Source organism: Nerophis lumbriciformis, linkage group LG20, assembly GCF_033978685.3.
Source record: "Nerophis lumbriciformis linkage group LG20, RoL_Nlum_v2.1, whole genome shotgun sequence".
NCBI lineage: Eukaryota > Metazoa > Chordata > Actinopteri > Syngnathiformes > Syngnathidae > Nerophis > Nerophis lumbriciformis.
In genome coordinates, this window is record NC_084567.2 from 28,297,316 (window position 1) to 28,316,294 (window position 18,979).

The 18,979-nt window shown below is 40.1% G+C and overlaps 1 protein-coding gene across 4 annotated transcripts in view; it reads right to left on the reverse strand.

Annotated features, from left to right (window-relative positions):
* whrna (whirlin a) overlaps positions 1-18,979 on the reverse strand; it is a 350,775-nt gene that overhangs the window by 35,798 nt on the left and 295,998 nt on the right. For all 4 annotated transcript variants that reach the window (XM_061980754.2, XM_061980751.2, XM_061980752.2 and 1 more), the window contains 2 exons: positions 8,001-8,075; positions 1,480-2,035 (listed from right to left, as the gene is read on the reverse strand). In XM_061980754.2, coding sequence (XP_061836738.2) covers positions 1,480-2,035; positions 8,001-8,075 — 631 coding nt within the window. The remainder of the gene's footprint in view (positions 1-1,479; positions 2,036-8,000; positions 8,076-18,979) is intronic.

The following is an 18,979-nucleotide window of genomic DNA, read 5'->3' on the forward strand; positions in this document are numbered from 1 at the left end:
TGAGGAGACAGGTGGAATTCTTTCCCATTCTTGCTTGATGTACAGCTTAAGTTGTTCAACAGTCCGGGGGTCTCCGTTGTGGTATTTTAGGCTTCAAAATGTGCCACACATTTTCAATGAGAGACAGGTCTGGACTACAGGCAGGCCAGTCTAGTACCCGCGCTCTTTTACTATGAAGCCACGTTGATGTAACACGTGGCTTGGCATTGTCTTGCTGAAATAAGCAGGGGCGTCTATAGTAACGTTGCTTGGATGGCAACATATGTTGCTCCAAAACCTGTATGTACCTTTCAGCATTAATGGCGCCTTCACAGATGTGTAAGTTACCCATGTCTTGGGCACTAATACACCCCCATACCATCACACATGCTGGCTTTTCAACTTTGCGCCTATAACAATCCGGATGGTTCGTTTCCTCTTTGGTCCGGAGGACACAACGTCCACAGTTTCCAAAAACAATTTGAAATGTGGACTCGTCAGACCACATAACACTTTTTATAAATAAAGTTGATTTGATTTGATTTGATTTCCACTTTGTATCAGTCCATCTTAGATGAGCTCATGCCCAGCGAAGCCGACAGCGTTTCTGGGTGTTGTTGATAAACGGTTTTCGCCTTGCATAGGAGAGTTTTAACTTGCACTTACAGATGTAGTGACCAACTGTAGTTACTGACAGTGGGTTTCTGAAGTGTTCCTGAGCCCATGTGGTGATATCCCTTACACACTGATGTCGCTTGTTGATGCAGTACAGCCTTAGGGATCGAAGGTCACGGGCTTAGCTGCTTACGTGCAGTGATTTCTCCAGATTCTCTGAACCCTTTGATGATATTACGGACCGTAGATGGTGAAATCCCTAAATTCCTTGCAATAGCTGGTTGAGAAAGGTTTTTCTTAAACTGTTCAACAATTTGCTCACGCATTTGTTGACAAAGTGGTGACCCTCGCCCCATCCTTGTTTGTGAATGACTGAGCGTTTCATGGAATCTACTTTTATACCCAATCATGGCACCCACCTGTTCCCAATTTGCCTGTTCACCTGTGGGCTGTTCCAAATAAGTGTTTGATGAGCATTCCTCAACTTTATCAGTATTTGCTGGCATCAAATTCTAAAGTTAATGATTATTTGCAAAAAAAAAAAAAAGTTTATCAGTTTGAACATCAAATATGTTGTCTTTGTGGCATATTTAATTGAATATGGGTTGAAAATTATTCGCAAATCATTGCATTCCGTTTATATTTACATCTAACACAATTTCCCAACTCATATGGAAACGGGGTTTGCATTATTATAACATTGTGGGTGTTTTTTCATAGGAGCCACTAACCACTGACAAAAATCTGTTTTCATAGGTTTTCATGAGCTTTGCGTCAAATGTAAATGATTTTTGTACTTTGTGGAAACTAAATAGAAAACTGGACTACCTCCAGTGTTAGTGATTAACTGAATTCCCCAAATGCACTTTAAGCTGCTTTCCTCACCTCGAGCTTGGGGCAGCGGCCGCACCTCATTGACGTCGGGCTCTGCATTGGGCCTGTGAACCTCCACTGTAACAAATTGCTGCTTAGAGCCCGGAGAGGAGGATTTGGACACACTAACGGGCTTAGCGGGCGGTGGAGGAGGTGCGGGTAGCGGGGGTGGAGGTGGTGGTGGTGGTGAGGATGAGGCGGCAGATAGGTTGGCACCTCTACTGGGGGACTGCACGCGGGGGAAAGGACCGATGGTGTGTGGGGAAACAAAGTGAGCTTTTGGTTCCGTCTTGGATGGAGCTAAGAGTTCTTTTTTCCGGATGGCTGCATAGTCCTGGCATGGTTCCCGTGGAAGATCTTGTTTATAACGTACTGATGGCAAGGAAGGGCTCTGACATGTCTTTTTGCTGTGGTTAGGGTGTGCAGGGTTTGTAAAGTACAAGCCTGATTGGGTGGATTCAGACGATTTGTTGAGCTGGTCTCTTCGACTTGGGCGCCTCTTTACCCTTGATGGGGGCGGAGGCTTGAAGGAGGGGGGAGAGTCAGCTGTGGTCGACTGTACATCATCCTGAAGTGAGAGCATCATTTGATCATAAATTGTGTGTGTGCAAGATATGATACAATCTTATCTAACCAATGATTCATTTGTAAATGAATCATCATTCTCAACAAATGCTGTACTGTATCATTTAAACACGACTGTATTCAGGGGCGGGCAGCTCGATCCAAGTATCGATAGTATTGATACCAGTGTGGAATCAGTTTTGGCTCTATATGAGCAGGATTAGATTGATTTATTTCAGTTCCCTTCTACGTCAAGTATCCGTTTTTTTGTGGTTCAACATTGTTGACATTTAGTATATACAATAAGTCTCTGGTGTACCCAGGGGATATGTTCTCAGTCTAGGGGTGTCCCGATACAAAGTTTTCACTACCGATATTGAAACTTTGAGTATTGGTTTTAAGGATCCCCATACATCATTTTATTATTTTGTAGTGTGGATTTAGAAAAAAAAGTTTGATCAAGTCAAACTAGTCACGCAGACAACATTGGTAGGTATGATCGACACTTACCTAATTATTATTACGGTAACCATCTGGAATGGACTTATGCTGTCTATAATTTGAAGTGGAGTGATAATTGTTTTTGGCAACACCTAGTGGTCACAGTAATTCATTAAAGGGGCTGTTTGCAACATTTACACAGATGCCTAGAGGGCGCTATCTATCCAATGTATTTTAAGCGTCAATCTTCCGGCTTATATGACACAATGACAGGACTAGGGATGTCCCGATCCGATATTTGGATCGGATCGGCTGCCGATATTTGCAAAAAAATGCGTATCGGCAAGGCATGGGAAAATGCCGATCCAGATTAAAAAAAAACTCCGGTCCGTGTTTTCCAACGCACCGATTTAAATAATACATTCCACATTTCGGCTGCTCCCTAATTTCCGTTCCGCATTTTCCAGCACACCTTCAACACATCCACAGGTCTGTGGATTCTCACGCAGTTGCTTTTAGCTGCTGGCATTACACGACAGGCTCTTCTCACTCTTTCCTGTGTCTCCCTCTCACAGACAGCAAGCGCAACTTCTTACACACGTCACATACTGTCACGTCATACGTCACATACTGTCACGTCATACATCACATATGACGTATACGTCCTCCCCGAGCAGAGAGGTAGCAGCATGGCTAACGTTAGCTGTGATGCTAGCACAGCTGTGTGACCAACGCTCCCTCTAAGGTGCGCGCCTGTGCAATTGCGCACTGTTTAAGCGTCCTCTGCGCATAGCAATTATATGCCACGCACACAATCTAATAAAAAAATAAGCGCATAACAATTTTCGACACACCGACACGACAGGGAAAACAGTTTTCATCATCATTGTTCAAATATTGTAACGTCTGTCGAGACGCTTATCTCCATTCAGTGCCACACGTCCACACCATCAAAATGCCGAGGCAAAAATTTCCAGATGAACACCGTATGAAAAAATTAGTGATTTTTTTAGTTGTGATGTCCTTCTCTGCATGAAAGTTTATAAGTAGCATATATTAATGCAGTATGAAGAAGAATGTTTTAATGTACACATGCAAGCCTTGAAAGAAAATTTTGAAAATCAAGACTACATTTCCTGCAAATGGGTGCATTTCTACCCTATATTTTAACTTTAGATTTATTCTCATATCAAACTCTTTTGGCTGTCTTTTTGACACTTACATCCGGCGCCCCCCTCCACACCCTGGATTATAAATAATGTAAATAATTCAATGTGATTATCTTGTGTGATGACTGTATTATGATGATAGTATATATCTGATAGTATGTATCTGTATCATGAACCCCGACTTAAACAAGTTGAAAAACTTATTGGGGTGTTACCATTTAGTGGTCAATTGTACGGAATATATACTTCATTGTGCAACCTACTAATAAAAGTCTCAATCAATCAATCAAAACACAGAATCATCATACTGCTGTGATTATATGCATCAAGTATTCATTCAAGGCTAAGGCAAAATATCGAGATATATATCGTGTATCGCAATATGGCCTTAAAATATCGCAATATTAAAAAAAGGCCATATCGCCCAGCCCTTGTTTCAATGATGCCATTTCTGTTTGTCATGTATAATTTTGTCTATTTTGTGTTTATCCTTGAATAAACAGGTCAGTTTCTTGTTACCAACCATTTTGTATTATTCAAACTCCCCTAATTCAGCTGGCTAGTTGTTATCAAGAGTACTAAAACCCTTTTCAACATGATTCTGACAACTAAGTAGGCTAAATAACTTTACACTTTAATACATGCTCGGATAGGCCAGTATCGGTCAGTATCGGTATCGGTCAGTATCGGTATCGGATCGGAAGTGCAAAAACAATATCGGTATCGGATCGGAAGTGCAAAAACCTGGATCGGGACATCCCTAGACAGGACACTTATGTACAGTCGTGGTCAAAAGTTTACATACACTTGTAAAGAACATAATGTCATGGCTGTCTTGAGTTTCCGATCATTTCTACAACTCTTATTTTTTTGTGATAGAGTGATTGGAGCACATACTTGTTGGTCACAAAAAACATTCATGAAGTTTGGTTCTTTTATGAATTTATTATGGGTCTACTGAAAATGTGACCAAATCTGCTGGGTCAAAAATATACGTACAGCAATGTTAATATTTGGTTGGATTAAAGGCCTTACCTTTTCTCCTCTAAACATATTGCTGGGTATTGTAGCCAAACAGCTCAATTTTTGTTTAATCTGACCACAGGACTTTCCTCCAGAAGGTCTTATCTTTGCCCGTGTGATCAGCAGCAAACTTTAGACGAGCCTTAAGGTTTCGCTTCTGGAGCAAGGGCTTCCTTCTTGCATGGTAGCCTCTCAGTCCATGGCGATGCAAAACACGCTTAACTGTGATTTTGATTTTGATTTTTATTAAGGATCCCCATTAGCTGGTTGCCACAACAACCCACTAGTCTTCCTGGGGTCCACAACCTCAATACAATTACAAGTAAAAGCATATAATTATAACTACACAATACAGAAACAGATAAAAGCATCAATAAGAAAACCAGCAAACAATTTACAGTCACAGAATAATAATTACCATATAAATATAACTACACAATACAAAACCAAACAAAAATCATCAACAAGCAAACTAATTTACAGACTCAGATAAAATATTACTTCAATTTTAAAAACCTGTTTACTTTCAATGCCGGTGAGAATTTGAGGCAGGTTATTCCAGATCTATGAATAAAAGATTTCCGCAAAGCATTCTTCCTGGGGCGAGGGAGTACAAAATTCCCCTCACTAGACGCCCTGGTACTATGATTATGTATAGTGCTACTGTGAACTATTTGGGCCATGAGAAAAGCAGGAGTTTTACTACCGGTTACTGATTTGAACAATGTTAGAGTATTAGTGGACACTGACACCTGTGTTCCAGCAGCTTCCAGGTGATAGCTTGTGTTTCTTCCTGATTGTGGCAGTGACAAAACTGCGCCATGCACTTTATACTTACGAACAATTGTCTGCACAGTTGCTCTTGGGACCTTAAGCTGCTTTAAAATTATTTGTTTTTTAGGATCTATGCTGAGTTCCTTTGACTTTCCCACTGTCGCGTTTGTAACCGAGTCTAATGACTGCATCACATGAGCCCTATTTAAATGGGCTCAGAGAAGTCAACAGGTGCCGTCAATCATAATCACTCACATGAAGTTAAGAGGCCATGCCATTAAGCTAATTTGATTTGATTGTATCTTTTCTACATCACCAAATATGATAATGATAATAAAGTATGTATACTTTCGACTCAGCAGATTTGGTCACATTTTCAGTAGACCCATAATAAATTCATAAAACTTTTCAAATGTTTTTTGTGACCAACAAATATGTGCTCCAATCACTCTATCACAAAAAAAATAAGAGTCGTAGAAAATGATTGGAAACTCAAGACAGCCATGACATTATGTTCTTTACAAGTGTATGTAAACTTTTGACCACGACTGCAAGTGTCCTTAGTTTAACAATATTGCAGTTGTTGTATACTACTTACACAAACAAAGTCTCCAAAGCAGATGTGCAATTACCACTCCACTTCAACTTAAAGACACCACAAGTCCATTCCAGATGGTTAATAATAAATGATAAATAGAGATGTCCGATAATATCGATAATATCGATAAATGCTTTAAAATGTAATATCGGAAATTATCGGTATCTATTTCAACCTCCCGATTTTCCCGGGAGACTCCCGAATTTCAGTGCCCCTCCCGAAAATCTCCCGGGACAACCATTCTCCGGAATTTCTCCCGATTTCCACCCGGACAACAATATTGGGGGCGTGCCTTAAAGGCACTGCCTTTAGCGTCCTCTACAACCTGTCGTCACGTCCGCTTTTCCTCCACACTAACAGTGTGCCGGCCCAGTCACATAATATATGTGTCTTTTACACACACATAAGGTAATGCAATGCATACTTGATCAATAGCCATTAAGGTCACAATGAGGATGGCCGTATAAACAACTTTAACACTGTTACAAATATGCGCCACACTGTGAACCCACACCAAACAAGAATGACAAACACATTTCGGGAGAACATCCGCACCGTAACACAACAGAACAAATACCCAGAACCCCTTGCAGCACTAACTTTTCCGGGACGCTACAATATACAACACTCGCTACCACCACCAACCCCCCCAACTCAAACCCCCCATCTCCCAAATTCGGAGGTCTCAAGGTTGGCAAGTATGCTCTAGTATACTCTTGACTGAAGTTGTGTGCCTTTATTGTTTTTGTAGCTGTTGTTTTGAGGCATGTTTAAAAAATAAATAAAATAATGCACGTTGTGAAAGTCAAAGTATAGTATTTCTCATAGTTGTAACGGGTGTTAAGATTATCTCAGGGAGAGCATGTTCTAAATTCCAAGCTGCTGTTTTGAGGCATGTTAAAAAAAATAATGCACTTTGTGACTTCAATAATAAATATGGCAGTGCCATGTTGGCATTTTTTTCCATAACTGGAGTTGAAGTTGTTCTCTTATTTTGGAAAACCTTGTTTTTGATTGATTGATTGAAACTTGTATGAGTAAATTGCAAAGTACAGTACATATTCCGTACAATTGACCACTAAATGGTAACACCCGAATACATTTTTCAACTTGTTTAAGTTGGGGTCCACGTTAATCTATTCATGGTAAAGTTACATTGTTTAATGCATCACAACAAAATTAGGCATAATATTGTGTTAATTCCACAACTGTATATCGGAATCTGTAACTAAGAGTTGGACAATATCGGAATATCGGATATCGGCAAAAAAGCCATTATAGGACATCTCTAATAATAAATAAATAATTTCACTTGATCAAACCTTTCCGAACACTCAATACTCCAAAAGAATAAAAATATGTATGATTTCTGCTGATATTGTATCGGCTCAATATTGATATCAGCCAATACTCAAAGCTCTAATATCGAAATCCAAAGTTATAAAATTGTATCGGGACACTCTTATTAAATAGTATAAAATACCAATGTGTGTATTAGTGTGTGAGTGCACGTGGAATGGCAAATATACTGTGATGTATCGTATTATTATTTTCGCTTCAAAATATGTGGCTCGTAATGTATGACGTGAGAAATAAAATGAGTGTCAAAATCACATGTGCAAAACAAAAATAAAAGCAGATGATGATTTGCTAACAGCTTCCTCCCAGACGTTGTCGTCCCCCTGCCAAGGTAGAAAAGCAAGCAGAAGAGTGGAAAGGCTGCAGTGCATTTGGTGATTGCACTGGTGCACACATTTTAATGAAAGAAGACAATCTCTCTCTCGCTCTCGTGCAAATGCTTGTTGTCCTCCAACAAAACAAGCCGGCCTGCAGGTCAGACGTCTGCGCTAACCTCGCCATTGCTTCCCTTCAATTTAAAAAGAACCCGGTCTTCAAACCCACCACCCCTCTCCCGCATACTGCATCCGTGTTTATGAGGGCAAGTGCAGGTCTGTCCAGCTCACCAGAGAGATGTCAGCCAGCAGCGAGTTCATACCCTCCGAAGGATCCTGCTGATTGGTATCCACCGCGCTGTCGTTCTAGAACATGCAGCAGAAAGACAAGTGGGAATTTAGTGCTTTATGAACACATTTATTGGATGGTACATAACAAATTCGCTTTTCTTTGGCTGTATACAAACCCCGTTTCCATATGAGTTGGGAAATTGTGTTAGATGTAAATATAAACGGAATACAATGACTTGCAAATCATTTTCAACCCATATTCAGTTGAATATGCTACAAAGACAACATATTTGATGTTCAAACTGATAAACATTTTTTTTTGCAAATAATCATTAACTTTAGAATTTGATGCCAGCAACACGTGACAAAGAAGTTGGGAAAGGTGGCAATAAATACTGATAAAGTTGAGGAATGCTCATCAAACACTTATTTGGAACATCCTACAGGTGAACAGGCTAATTGGGAACAGGTGGATGCCATGATTGGGTATAAAAATAGCTTCCCAAAAAATGCTCAGTCTTTCACAAGAAAGGATGGGGCGAGGTACACCCCTTTGTCCACAACTGCGTGAGCAAATAGTCAAACAGTTTAAGAACAACGTTTCTCAAAGTGCAATTGCAAGAAATTTAGGGATTTCAACATCTACGGTCCATAATATCATCAAAAGGTTCAGAGAATCTGGAGAAATCACTCCACGTAAGCGGCATGGCCGGAAACCAACATTGAATGATCGTGACCTTCGATCCCTCAGACGGCACTGTATCAAAAACCGACATTAATCTCTAAAGGATATCACCACATGGGCTCAGGAACACTTCAGAAAACCACTGTCACTAAATACAGTTCTTCGCTACATCTGTAAGTGCAAGTTAAAGCTCTGCTATGCAAAGCGAAAGCCATTTATCAACAACACCCAGAAACGCCGCCGGCTTCTCTGGGCCCGAGATCATCTAAGATGGACTCATGCAAAGTGGAAAAGTGTGCTGTAGTCTGACGAGTCCACATTTCAAACTGTTTTTGGAAATATTCGACATCGTGTCATCCGGACCAAAGGGGAAGCGAACCATCCAGACTGTTATCGACGCAAAGTTCAAAAGCCAGCATCTGTGATGGTATGGGGGTGCATTAATGCCCAAGGCATGGGTAACTAACACATCTGTGAAGGCACCATTAATGCTGAAAGGTACATACAGGTTTTGGAGCAACATATGTTGCCATCCAAGCAACATTATCATGGACGCCCCTGCTTATTTCAGCAAGGCAATGCCAAGCCAGGCGTTACATCAACGTGGCTTCATAGAAAAGAGTGCTGGTACGAGACTGGCCTGCCTGTAGTCCAGACCTGTCTCCCATTGAAAATGTTCGGCGCATTATGAAGCCTAAAATACCACAACGGAGACCCCCGGACTGTTGAACAACTTAAGCTGTACATTAAGCAAGAATGGGAATTAATTCCACCTGAAAAGCTTCAAAAATTGGTCTCCTCAGTTCCCAAACGTTTACTGAGTGTTGTTAAAAGGAAAGGCCATGTAACACAGTGGTAAAAATGCCCCTGTGCCAACTTTTTTGCAATGTGTTATTAAATTTAATGATTATTTGCAAAAAAATGTATGTTTCTCAGTTCGAACATTAAATATCTTGTCTTTGCAGTCTATTCAATTGAATATAAGTTGAAAAAGATTTGCAAATCATTGTATTCTGTTTTTATTTATGAATTACACCACATGGCAACTTCACTGGTTTTGGGTTTTGTATAATTCTGCTGTGTATACCTGCAAAATGAGCTAAAAAGATATCATGCTAACGATAACATACGAGCACGTTAGCATTCACAATGTGTTAAGTACCAAAATATATGACTCTGGGATGTATAACTGTAAAATCAGCTACAAATGCTATCATGCTAACAGTAAACATGCGTCAAGTACTGTACTATATGACTCTGCTGTGTATACCTGCAATATGTGCAAAAAAGCTGGCATTCTAACAGTAAGAATGTGTCAATACTAAATATGACTCTGAGGTGCATGCTAACGTTAGCATGCAAACAGTTAGCATGCATCAAGTACCAAACTAAACTGTATGACTTTGAGAAGCATACCTGTAAAATTCACCAGAAAAGGCCTGCATGCTTACAGTAAAAATGCTTCAAGTAGGCTACAAAATATATGATTCTGAGGTATACCTGTGTCACCGCTTAATCCGTCAGCGCACGCGCAAACATAGCAACTTCCTGCTGTGCCACTACTGTTTTACGACTGTTAGCCATACAATATGTTCCAAAAATTACAACACTTGTGCAATCAAAGTGTTTAGATAATGAAAATCATTTACAAAAAATGCAGTACTTCCATTACAAGTGTTAAAAGCTAGTTTATTTAGTTACGGCAATGTAGTCACCAAATATGTCACCCGGTCTCATCTACAATTCATGTCTGCAGTTGTTTTTAATGGTGTGAAGTTCATATTTTGTCTCATTATTTAACTATAGATGTCAGGTTCAAACACTGATGACATCTATTAAACAAGACAAGAAGCAAGGAATCAAACAGAGACAGAATTAAATTTGGCTCAATGAGGAGAAGTTAAAGTTAAAGTTAAAGTACCAATGATTGTCACACACACACTAGGTGTGGTGAAATTTGTCCTCTGCATTTGACCCATCCCCTTTGATCACCACCTGGGAGGTGAGGGGAGCAGTGGGCAGCAGCAGTGCCGCGCCCGGGAATCATTTTTGGTGATTTAACCCCCAATTCCAACCCTTGATGCTGAGTGCCAAGCAGGGAGGTAATGGGTCCCATTTTTATAGTCTTTGGTATGACTCGGCCGGGGTTTGAACTCACAACCTACCGATCTCAGGGCGAACACTCTAACCACTAGGCCACTGAGTAGGTACGCGTACACCTGTATCCTTGGACAGTGTCACCACACTCTGACGAAAGATTGTACGCCTCCTCTTTTACTTGGACTTTCCCTGATTGCATGGCAACAGCTGTTTCTAAGGGAGGGGGGTCGTAAACAGCCATCGCCTTTGTTTCAAAACAGTTCAAAGAAAAGGTCGTAAAACAGTTCAAAGAAGAGGTGCCTGGAGGGGAGTCAGGCCCTGCTTCCTCTCCGCTTTTTTAGATCTCGGGTCAAGACAATATCTTTCTGTTGATTACAATACATCAAAGAAAACGAACCCCTCCTGTCTCCTCCCATCGCACACAGTGGAGTTTTACAAGCCTTTTGCTTGGTAGGATCAAAGACAGCTTTTGTCCTCTCGCAGGCCGAGCTGAACTCAATGTAACACAAAGTTTTGTGATAACTTAGATACAATTATTCTAACAATAGATGTCCTTGTTGTTCAGCAATGTTTGCTAGCCATATCAAGATGCAGTATATGCTGTTGAGCCTTGTTTATCAATACTATTTAGGATATTTTCTTGATGCCAACAAATATCACCAAAGATGCTATAATGTGGTCATCCGTGTCCAATAAAGCACTTGGCTTTCCTGCACAACAACTATGCTTATGGTTTCTGTTATAAAAAACAAGAAAGAAAATAGGGTGGATTGGAACAACAATCACAATATTTATCACTTGGACTTATCATGACGTTCGTTTATTTGCACAAGCAGGTCTTTGTAGTTATATTTAGGCATAGCATCCACAAAAGAACAAAAACGTATGCGATCTTTTGTCTTTTCTTTACGTTTAATTCTGCTATCAAACTGCTATTTTAGCGGACAATAAACTGGATTGCATCACAGAAAGTTTCTCAAACAAATCAAATGTTCAAACAAACATTTTACAAAGTGATCACTGCAGACACAAGCATGGTCCGATTGTATTCCACACGATGATGAAAGTGATATTTTCCTTCGACGCACTTTCGTTTTTTTCCCCTGACTTTTACCTTCATGAGCCACTTTTTTCGGGACTCTACGAAAGCTATTTCCTATCTCTATATTTGAATGACTGGAACACCCAAGAACAGAACAGCAATACAGCATTTTCTGCTCAAACTCTACACTCACTCTGACTTGTTCTAACCTCTTAAGGCCCAAGCTGTTTGTTTACATGCTTTTTTTTATTTCTCTTTGCTATTTGGGCTTATTGGACCCTAATTAGAATAAAAACTAAAAATCATATTTTGATATGATATACTTATAGTCCATAAGTACACAAACGTGTACTTCATGTGTAGTGACATGCTAATTTTTATTTTTAAACTTTTATTTTTTTTCAAAATTCCATTGTATGTTACACTCTTCTGACACCATCAGATGGCAGTATAAGTGTCCATATGTCGGCATAAGACCCCAATTCAGTAGTGTACACAATTTTGGAAATAAGAGCTAAAAGGTGCTGTCCACGCATGTGGCCACTAAGGCCTTTAGAGGTTAATGCTACGCTCAAGCTGTTTGACCATGAGGGTGGCCGTATAAACAACATTAACACTGTTACAAATATGCGCCACACTGTGAACCCACACCAAACAAGAATGACAAACACATTTCAGGAGAACATCCGCACCGTAACACAACATAAACACAACAGAACAAATACCCAGAACCACTTGCAGCGCTAACTCTGCCGGGACGCTACAATATACACCCCCCGCAAACCCTACAACCCCGCCCACCTCAACCTCCTCATGCTCTCTCAGGGAGAGCATGTCCCAAATTCCAAGCTGCTATTTTGAGGCATGTTAAAAAAAAAAAATGCACATGTTGGAATTTTTTTCCATAACTTGAGTTGATTTATTTTGGAAAACCTTGTTTAATGCATCCAGCGGGGCATCACAACAAAATTAGGCATAATAATGTGTTAATTCCATGACTGTATATATCGGTATCGGTTGATATCGGAATCGGTAATTAAGAGTTGGACAATATCGGAATATATGATATCGGCAAAAAAGCCATTATCGGACATCTCTACAACCATGTTGTGTAAAAACTACAAAATCATTCATATTAACTCAGCTCTAAGTTGTGAAAAAGGTTACAAATTATACATTACATGACTTTTACGGTACAAACAAGTCCAATAATGTAACTATTTTAATGCAATTAACCAAAACGATAAAATGTAACTTGTTTGCCTTAACTGAGGTAGTCAGAAAAGGGTTAGTATTTGTATTTGTCATTTTCCATCCAATAATCATAAAAACGACAACTTCCCGACAACCGATGCACCACTGTCCTCTTGGGGGCATGCCAGAGCCGTATATACGGCTCTGGCATGACAACAACCTAATGTAAGGGCTCGTGCAAAGCCAACAGATCAAGCGTGTAGCTTTCATTTTTCAGGAAGCTTATTTTATTTTTTTCCATTTTATAATTAGCCTATTGAGTCAGACTGCCAAGAAATATGATGAACATTTCCAAGCACTTCACCCAAAATTCAAGCATTTTTCAAACCTTGAAAACACAACATTAAAATCCAAGCATATTCAAGGTTTTTAAGCACCCGTACGAACCCTGAATGTGTCAATGGTGGAATGTTTTGAATTGGTTGAGATTAGAGATGTCCGATAATGGCTTTTTTGCCGATATCCGATATTCCGATATTGTCCAACTCTTAATTACCGATTCCGATATCAACCAATACCGATATATACAGTCGTGGCATTAACACATTATTATGCCTAATTTTGTTGCATTAAACAATGTAACAAGGTTTTACGAAATAAATCAACTCAAGTTATGGAAAAAAATGCCAACATGGCACTGCCATATTTATTATTGAAGTCACAAAGTGCATTATTTTTTTGCCTCAAAACAGCAGCTTGGAATTTGGGTGGGGTGGGGGGGTAGGGGGTAGCAGGGGGTGTATATTGTAGCGTCCCATAAGAGTTAGTGCTGCAAGGGGTTCTTGGTATTTGTTCTGTTGTGTTTATGTTGTGTTTATGTTGTGTTACGATGCGGATGTTCTCCCGAAATGTGTTTGTCATTCTTGTTTGGTGTGGGTTCACAGTGTGGCGCATATTTGTAACAGTGTTAAAGTTGTTTATACGGCCACCCTCAGTGTGACCTGTATGGCTGTTGACCAAGTATGCTTGTATTCACTTGTGTGTGTGTGAAAAGCTGTAGATATTATGTGACTGGGCCGGCACGCAAAGGAAGTGCCTTTAAGGTTTAGTGGCGCTCTGTACTTCTCCCTACGTCTGTGTACACAGCGCCGTTTTAAAAAGTCATCAACCGATAATTTTGAAACCGATACCGATAATTTCCGATATTACATTTTAAAGCATTTATCGGCCGATAATATCGGCAGTACGATATTATCGGACATCCCCAGTTGAGATATATCTAATTAATTGTGAATAAGAAAATGTCTCGGGAAAAAGTGCATTTCCTTGAAATATGGGAACATTTGGAAAACAGAAAATGGTAGCATGACTAAGACGAAGGTTTTGTTGGATGGATTTTGAAAGTGCAATGGTTTGAATCGGATCAAAAGTGTGGGAGAAGGTGCAAGAAGAATAGGTCAGAATAATAAGTGAAGTGAAGTGAATTATATTTATATAGCGCTTTTCTCGAGTGACTCAAAGCGCTTTACATAGTGAAACCCAATATCTATGTTACATTTTTAAACCAGTGTGGGTGGCACTGGGAGCAGGTGGGTAAAGTGTCTTGCCCAAGGACACAGGATGGCAGAAGCGGGGATCGAACCTGGAACCCTCAAGTTGCTGGCACGGCCACTCTACCAACCGAGCTATACCGCCCCAATAATTAGAATAGGATGATAGTAGAATCAATATAGAATCTGGTATCTTTGTCACACCTGCAGGGTGACAAGAAGTCATTTGAGTAAGACACTGAGCTGAGTTGGCCTTCATTAAACTCTGCCATCAAAGCAAATCTGAAGCCTCATCAATTTTAATTAATGACTTAATGTTGCTTTCCATGAACTTACACACAAACTGCTTGGCACAAGAACCATTCCTCGTCTCCATGCAACGTGTAAACAGCCAGTGCCTATTTGTGTGTGTGATTGCACTAACCTGCACTCAGCATTGGCAGGAGACGTGTTCTACATTCTAACCCGTTCAAGTCGACATCCCTCGGATTGGCCTCCTCACATCGCCGCGGGCGGTTGGCGACACTATTGAACACAGCATTGGTTGCAAAAGTACGCGTGACTTTGGCCAAAGACATAAGGAAACTTGGAGATAATAAATGAGTTTTAGAATTTTAGTCCCTCCACCCGAACACATTTAACATGTGAAAGGTGGAACAAAACATGGCAGTTTTGTTCCGTGGCCCCCAACACCCTTCTTTGTTTGTCTTTATTGATTTAAACTAGAGTTGTCAAATCCAATGTGTTAACCCATGTGATTAATCACACATTATTAATGTACACACTTAGATTAAAGGGGAACATTATCACCAGACCTATGTAAGCGTCAATATATACCTTGATGTTGCAGGAAAAAAACCCATATATTTTTTAAACCGATTTCCGAACTCTAAATTGGTAAATTTTGGCGAATTAAACACCTTTCTAATATTCGCTCTCGTTGTGACGTCACATCGGGAAGCAATCCGCCATTTTCTCAAACACCGAGTCAAATCAGCTCTGTTATTTTCCGTTTTTTCGACTGTTTTCCGTACCTTGGAGACATCATGCCTCGTCGGTGTGTTGTTGGAGGGTGTAACAACACGAACAGGGACGGATTCAAGTTGCACCAGTGGCCCAAAGATGCGAAAGTGGCAAGAAATTGGACGTTTGTTCCGCACACTTTACCGACGAAAGCTATGCTACGACAGAGATGGCAAGAATGTGTGGATATCCTGCGACACTCAAAGCAGATGCATTTCCAACAATAAAGTCAAAGAAATCTACCGCCAGACCCCCATTGAATCTGCCGGAGTGTGCGAGCAATTCAGGGACAAAGGACCTCGGTAGCACGGCAAGCAATGGCGGCAGTTTGTTCCCGCAGACGAGCGAGCTAAACCCCCTGGATGTCTTAGCTCACACCGTCCCGAAGATGATCAAGAGAAGAATATTGACCCTAGCTTCCCTGGCCTGCTGACATCAACTCCAAAACTGGACAGATCAGCTTTCAGGAAAAGAGCGCGGATGAGGGTATGTCTACAGAATATATTAATTGATGAAAATTGGGCTGTCTGCACTCTCAAAGTGCATGTTGTTGCCAAATGTATTTCATATGCTGTAAACCTAGTTCATAGTTGTTAGTTTCCTTTAATGCCAAACAAACACATACCAATCGTTGGTTAGAAGGCGATCGCCAAATTCGTCCTCGCTTTCTCCCGTGTCGCTGGCTGTCGTGTCGTTTTCGTCGGTTTCGCTTGCATACGGTTCAAACCGATATGGCTCAATAGCTTCAGTTTCTTCTTCAATTTCGTTTTCGCTACCTGCCTCCACACTACAACCATCCGTTTCAATACATACGTAATCTGTTGAATCGCTTAAGCCGCTGAAATCAGAGTCTGAATCCGAGCTAATGTCGCTATAGCTTGCTGTTCTTTCCGCCATGTTTGTTTGTGTTGGCTTCACCATGTGACGTCACAGGAAAATGGACGGGTGGTTAAAATCAGGCACTTTGAAGCTTTTTTTAGGGATATTGCGTGATGGGTAAAATTTTGAAAAAAACTTCGAAAAATAAAATAAGCCACTGGGAACTGATTTTTAATGGTTTTAACCCTTCCGAAATTGTGATAATGTTCCCCTTTAAACAAGGAGGCGCCGCGCTGCAAGTGTTGCTTTAAAACACGCCTCACCAAATGTGGCGAATAGTATTGCCATCTTTGCTTCAAACTTGGATAAACATTTAAATAATAAGCATTCAGATCTGCACAAAAGAGTGAGAGTTAATTATGTAGTTGTTTTCTGCAGTTCGGCTCCGATGCATACCGTAGTAGCGGTAGCACAGGGCAGACGTTCCCTCCAGGACGGATGTTTTCGTCTGGGGTAACACCCTTCGCTTTACCCGGCAATGGGAATAAGCGGTAGAAAATGGATGGATGGATGGGTCTGTTAAACTCCGCTTTCGGGTCAGAATGACGAGGCCGCCGAGTCGTGACAATCTTGTTGCTTTATTATTAGTTTTGCAGGACACAACCAGACCCGTTCATCACTCTACGCAGTGTTCTTCAACCTTTTTTGAGCCAAGGCACATTTTTTTTCATTAAAAAAAATACGGAGGCACACCACCAGCAGAAAAGGTTAAAAAATGTAACTCCACCAGGTTGTCGTGCCTTATTTTGAGTTTGTTGTTGTTTCCTGTGTGTAGTGCTTTAGTTTCTGTCTTGCGCTATTAATTTGGTGACGCTTCCTGTTTGTCTTCCTTTGAGTGCTATTGCCCGCACCGGGTTTGTTTTCGCAATCAATACTATTTCAGTTGTGCGTACGCTATCCTTTTTTGTGGGGACACTGCTGATTGTCATGTCATGTATGGATGTACTTTGTGGACGCTGTCTCCCTGCTCCACACGCTGTAAGTTTTTGCTGTCGTCCAGCATTCTGTTTTTCTTTACTTTGTAGCCAGTTCAGTTTTACTTTTGTTTTGCATAGCCATGCTTCAGTGCCTTTTCCTAGCGGGACTTGCCTTTTGTTCATTTTTGGTTTAAGCGTTACATACCCCAAAAGGGACAAGCGGTAGACAATGGATGGATGGGACCTTTTACATACCAAAAAAGGTTGAAAAACACTGCACTAGACAACGGCACATTATTATAATTATTGATTTGCAAAAAATATTTGGCCCTGCGATGAGGTGGCGACTTTTCCAGGGTGTACCCTGCCTTCCGCTCGAATGCAGCTGAGATTGATTGATTGATTGAAACTTTTATTAGTAGATTGCACAGTATAGTACATATTCTGTACAATTGACCACTAAATGGTAACACCCCAATAAGTTTTTCAACTTGTTTAAGTCGGGGTTGTTTAAAATAGGCTCCAGCACCCCCGCCACCGCAAAAAGGGACAAGCGGTAAAAAATTTATGGATTTTTTGGACCAATTAGGTGAAGTTTCAAAATTTCCCACGGCACCCCAGACAATATCACACGGCACAGTAGCATGCCGTGGCACACTGGTTGACAAACACTGTTCTACTACATTTAAACAGAAGTGTACATAGAACATGTTAAAAGAGAAAGTAAGCAGATATTAACAGTAAATGAACAAGTAGATTAATAATTAATTTTCTACCACTTGTCCTTAATAATGTTGACAAAATAATAGAATGTAAAATGACACAATATGTTACTGCATATGTCAGCAGACTAAATTTGGAGCCTTTGTTTGTTTAATTACTACTAAAAGACAAGTTGTCTTTTATGTTCACTATTTTATTTAAAGACAAACTTGCAATAAGAAACATATGTTTAATGTACCCTAAGATTTTTTGTTAAAATAAAGCAAATAATGCATTTTTTTGTGGTCCCCTTTATTTAGAAAAGTATCGAAAAGTACCGATAAGTATCGAAATAATTTTGGTACCGGTACCAAAATATTGGTATCGGGACAACACTACAAGCACACTACAGCATCCAGTAAGGAACCTTCATTTTGCTCCTCGCAGGAGTCACAGAATGAGAAACAAAGGCGCTACAATATTCAAAATGAGTTTCAAAGATACAGAATGTAATAGTAGTAATTAGACTTAAACTTAGACAAACTTTAATGATCCACAAGGGAAATTTTTCCACACAGTAGCTCAGTTACAAAGGATGGAAAAGTGTAAGGATGGAAAGGACAATGCAGGTATAAATAGACTAAATATAGCGATATAAAATATAACATATATACGTAATATTTACATAATATAAGTACAGTATATTATGTATACTGATATATTATATTATATTATGTCTATATCATATATACAAAATATAACAATTACCATGTACGCACATGACGACAAAATCACAGTATATGTGACAGCTGCAGCATAAAATAGAAAAAAGACATTAAAAACAAAGACAAATAGCTAACATAGAAGGTGTCAAGTAATAGACAGAT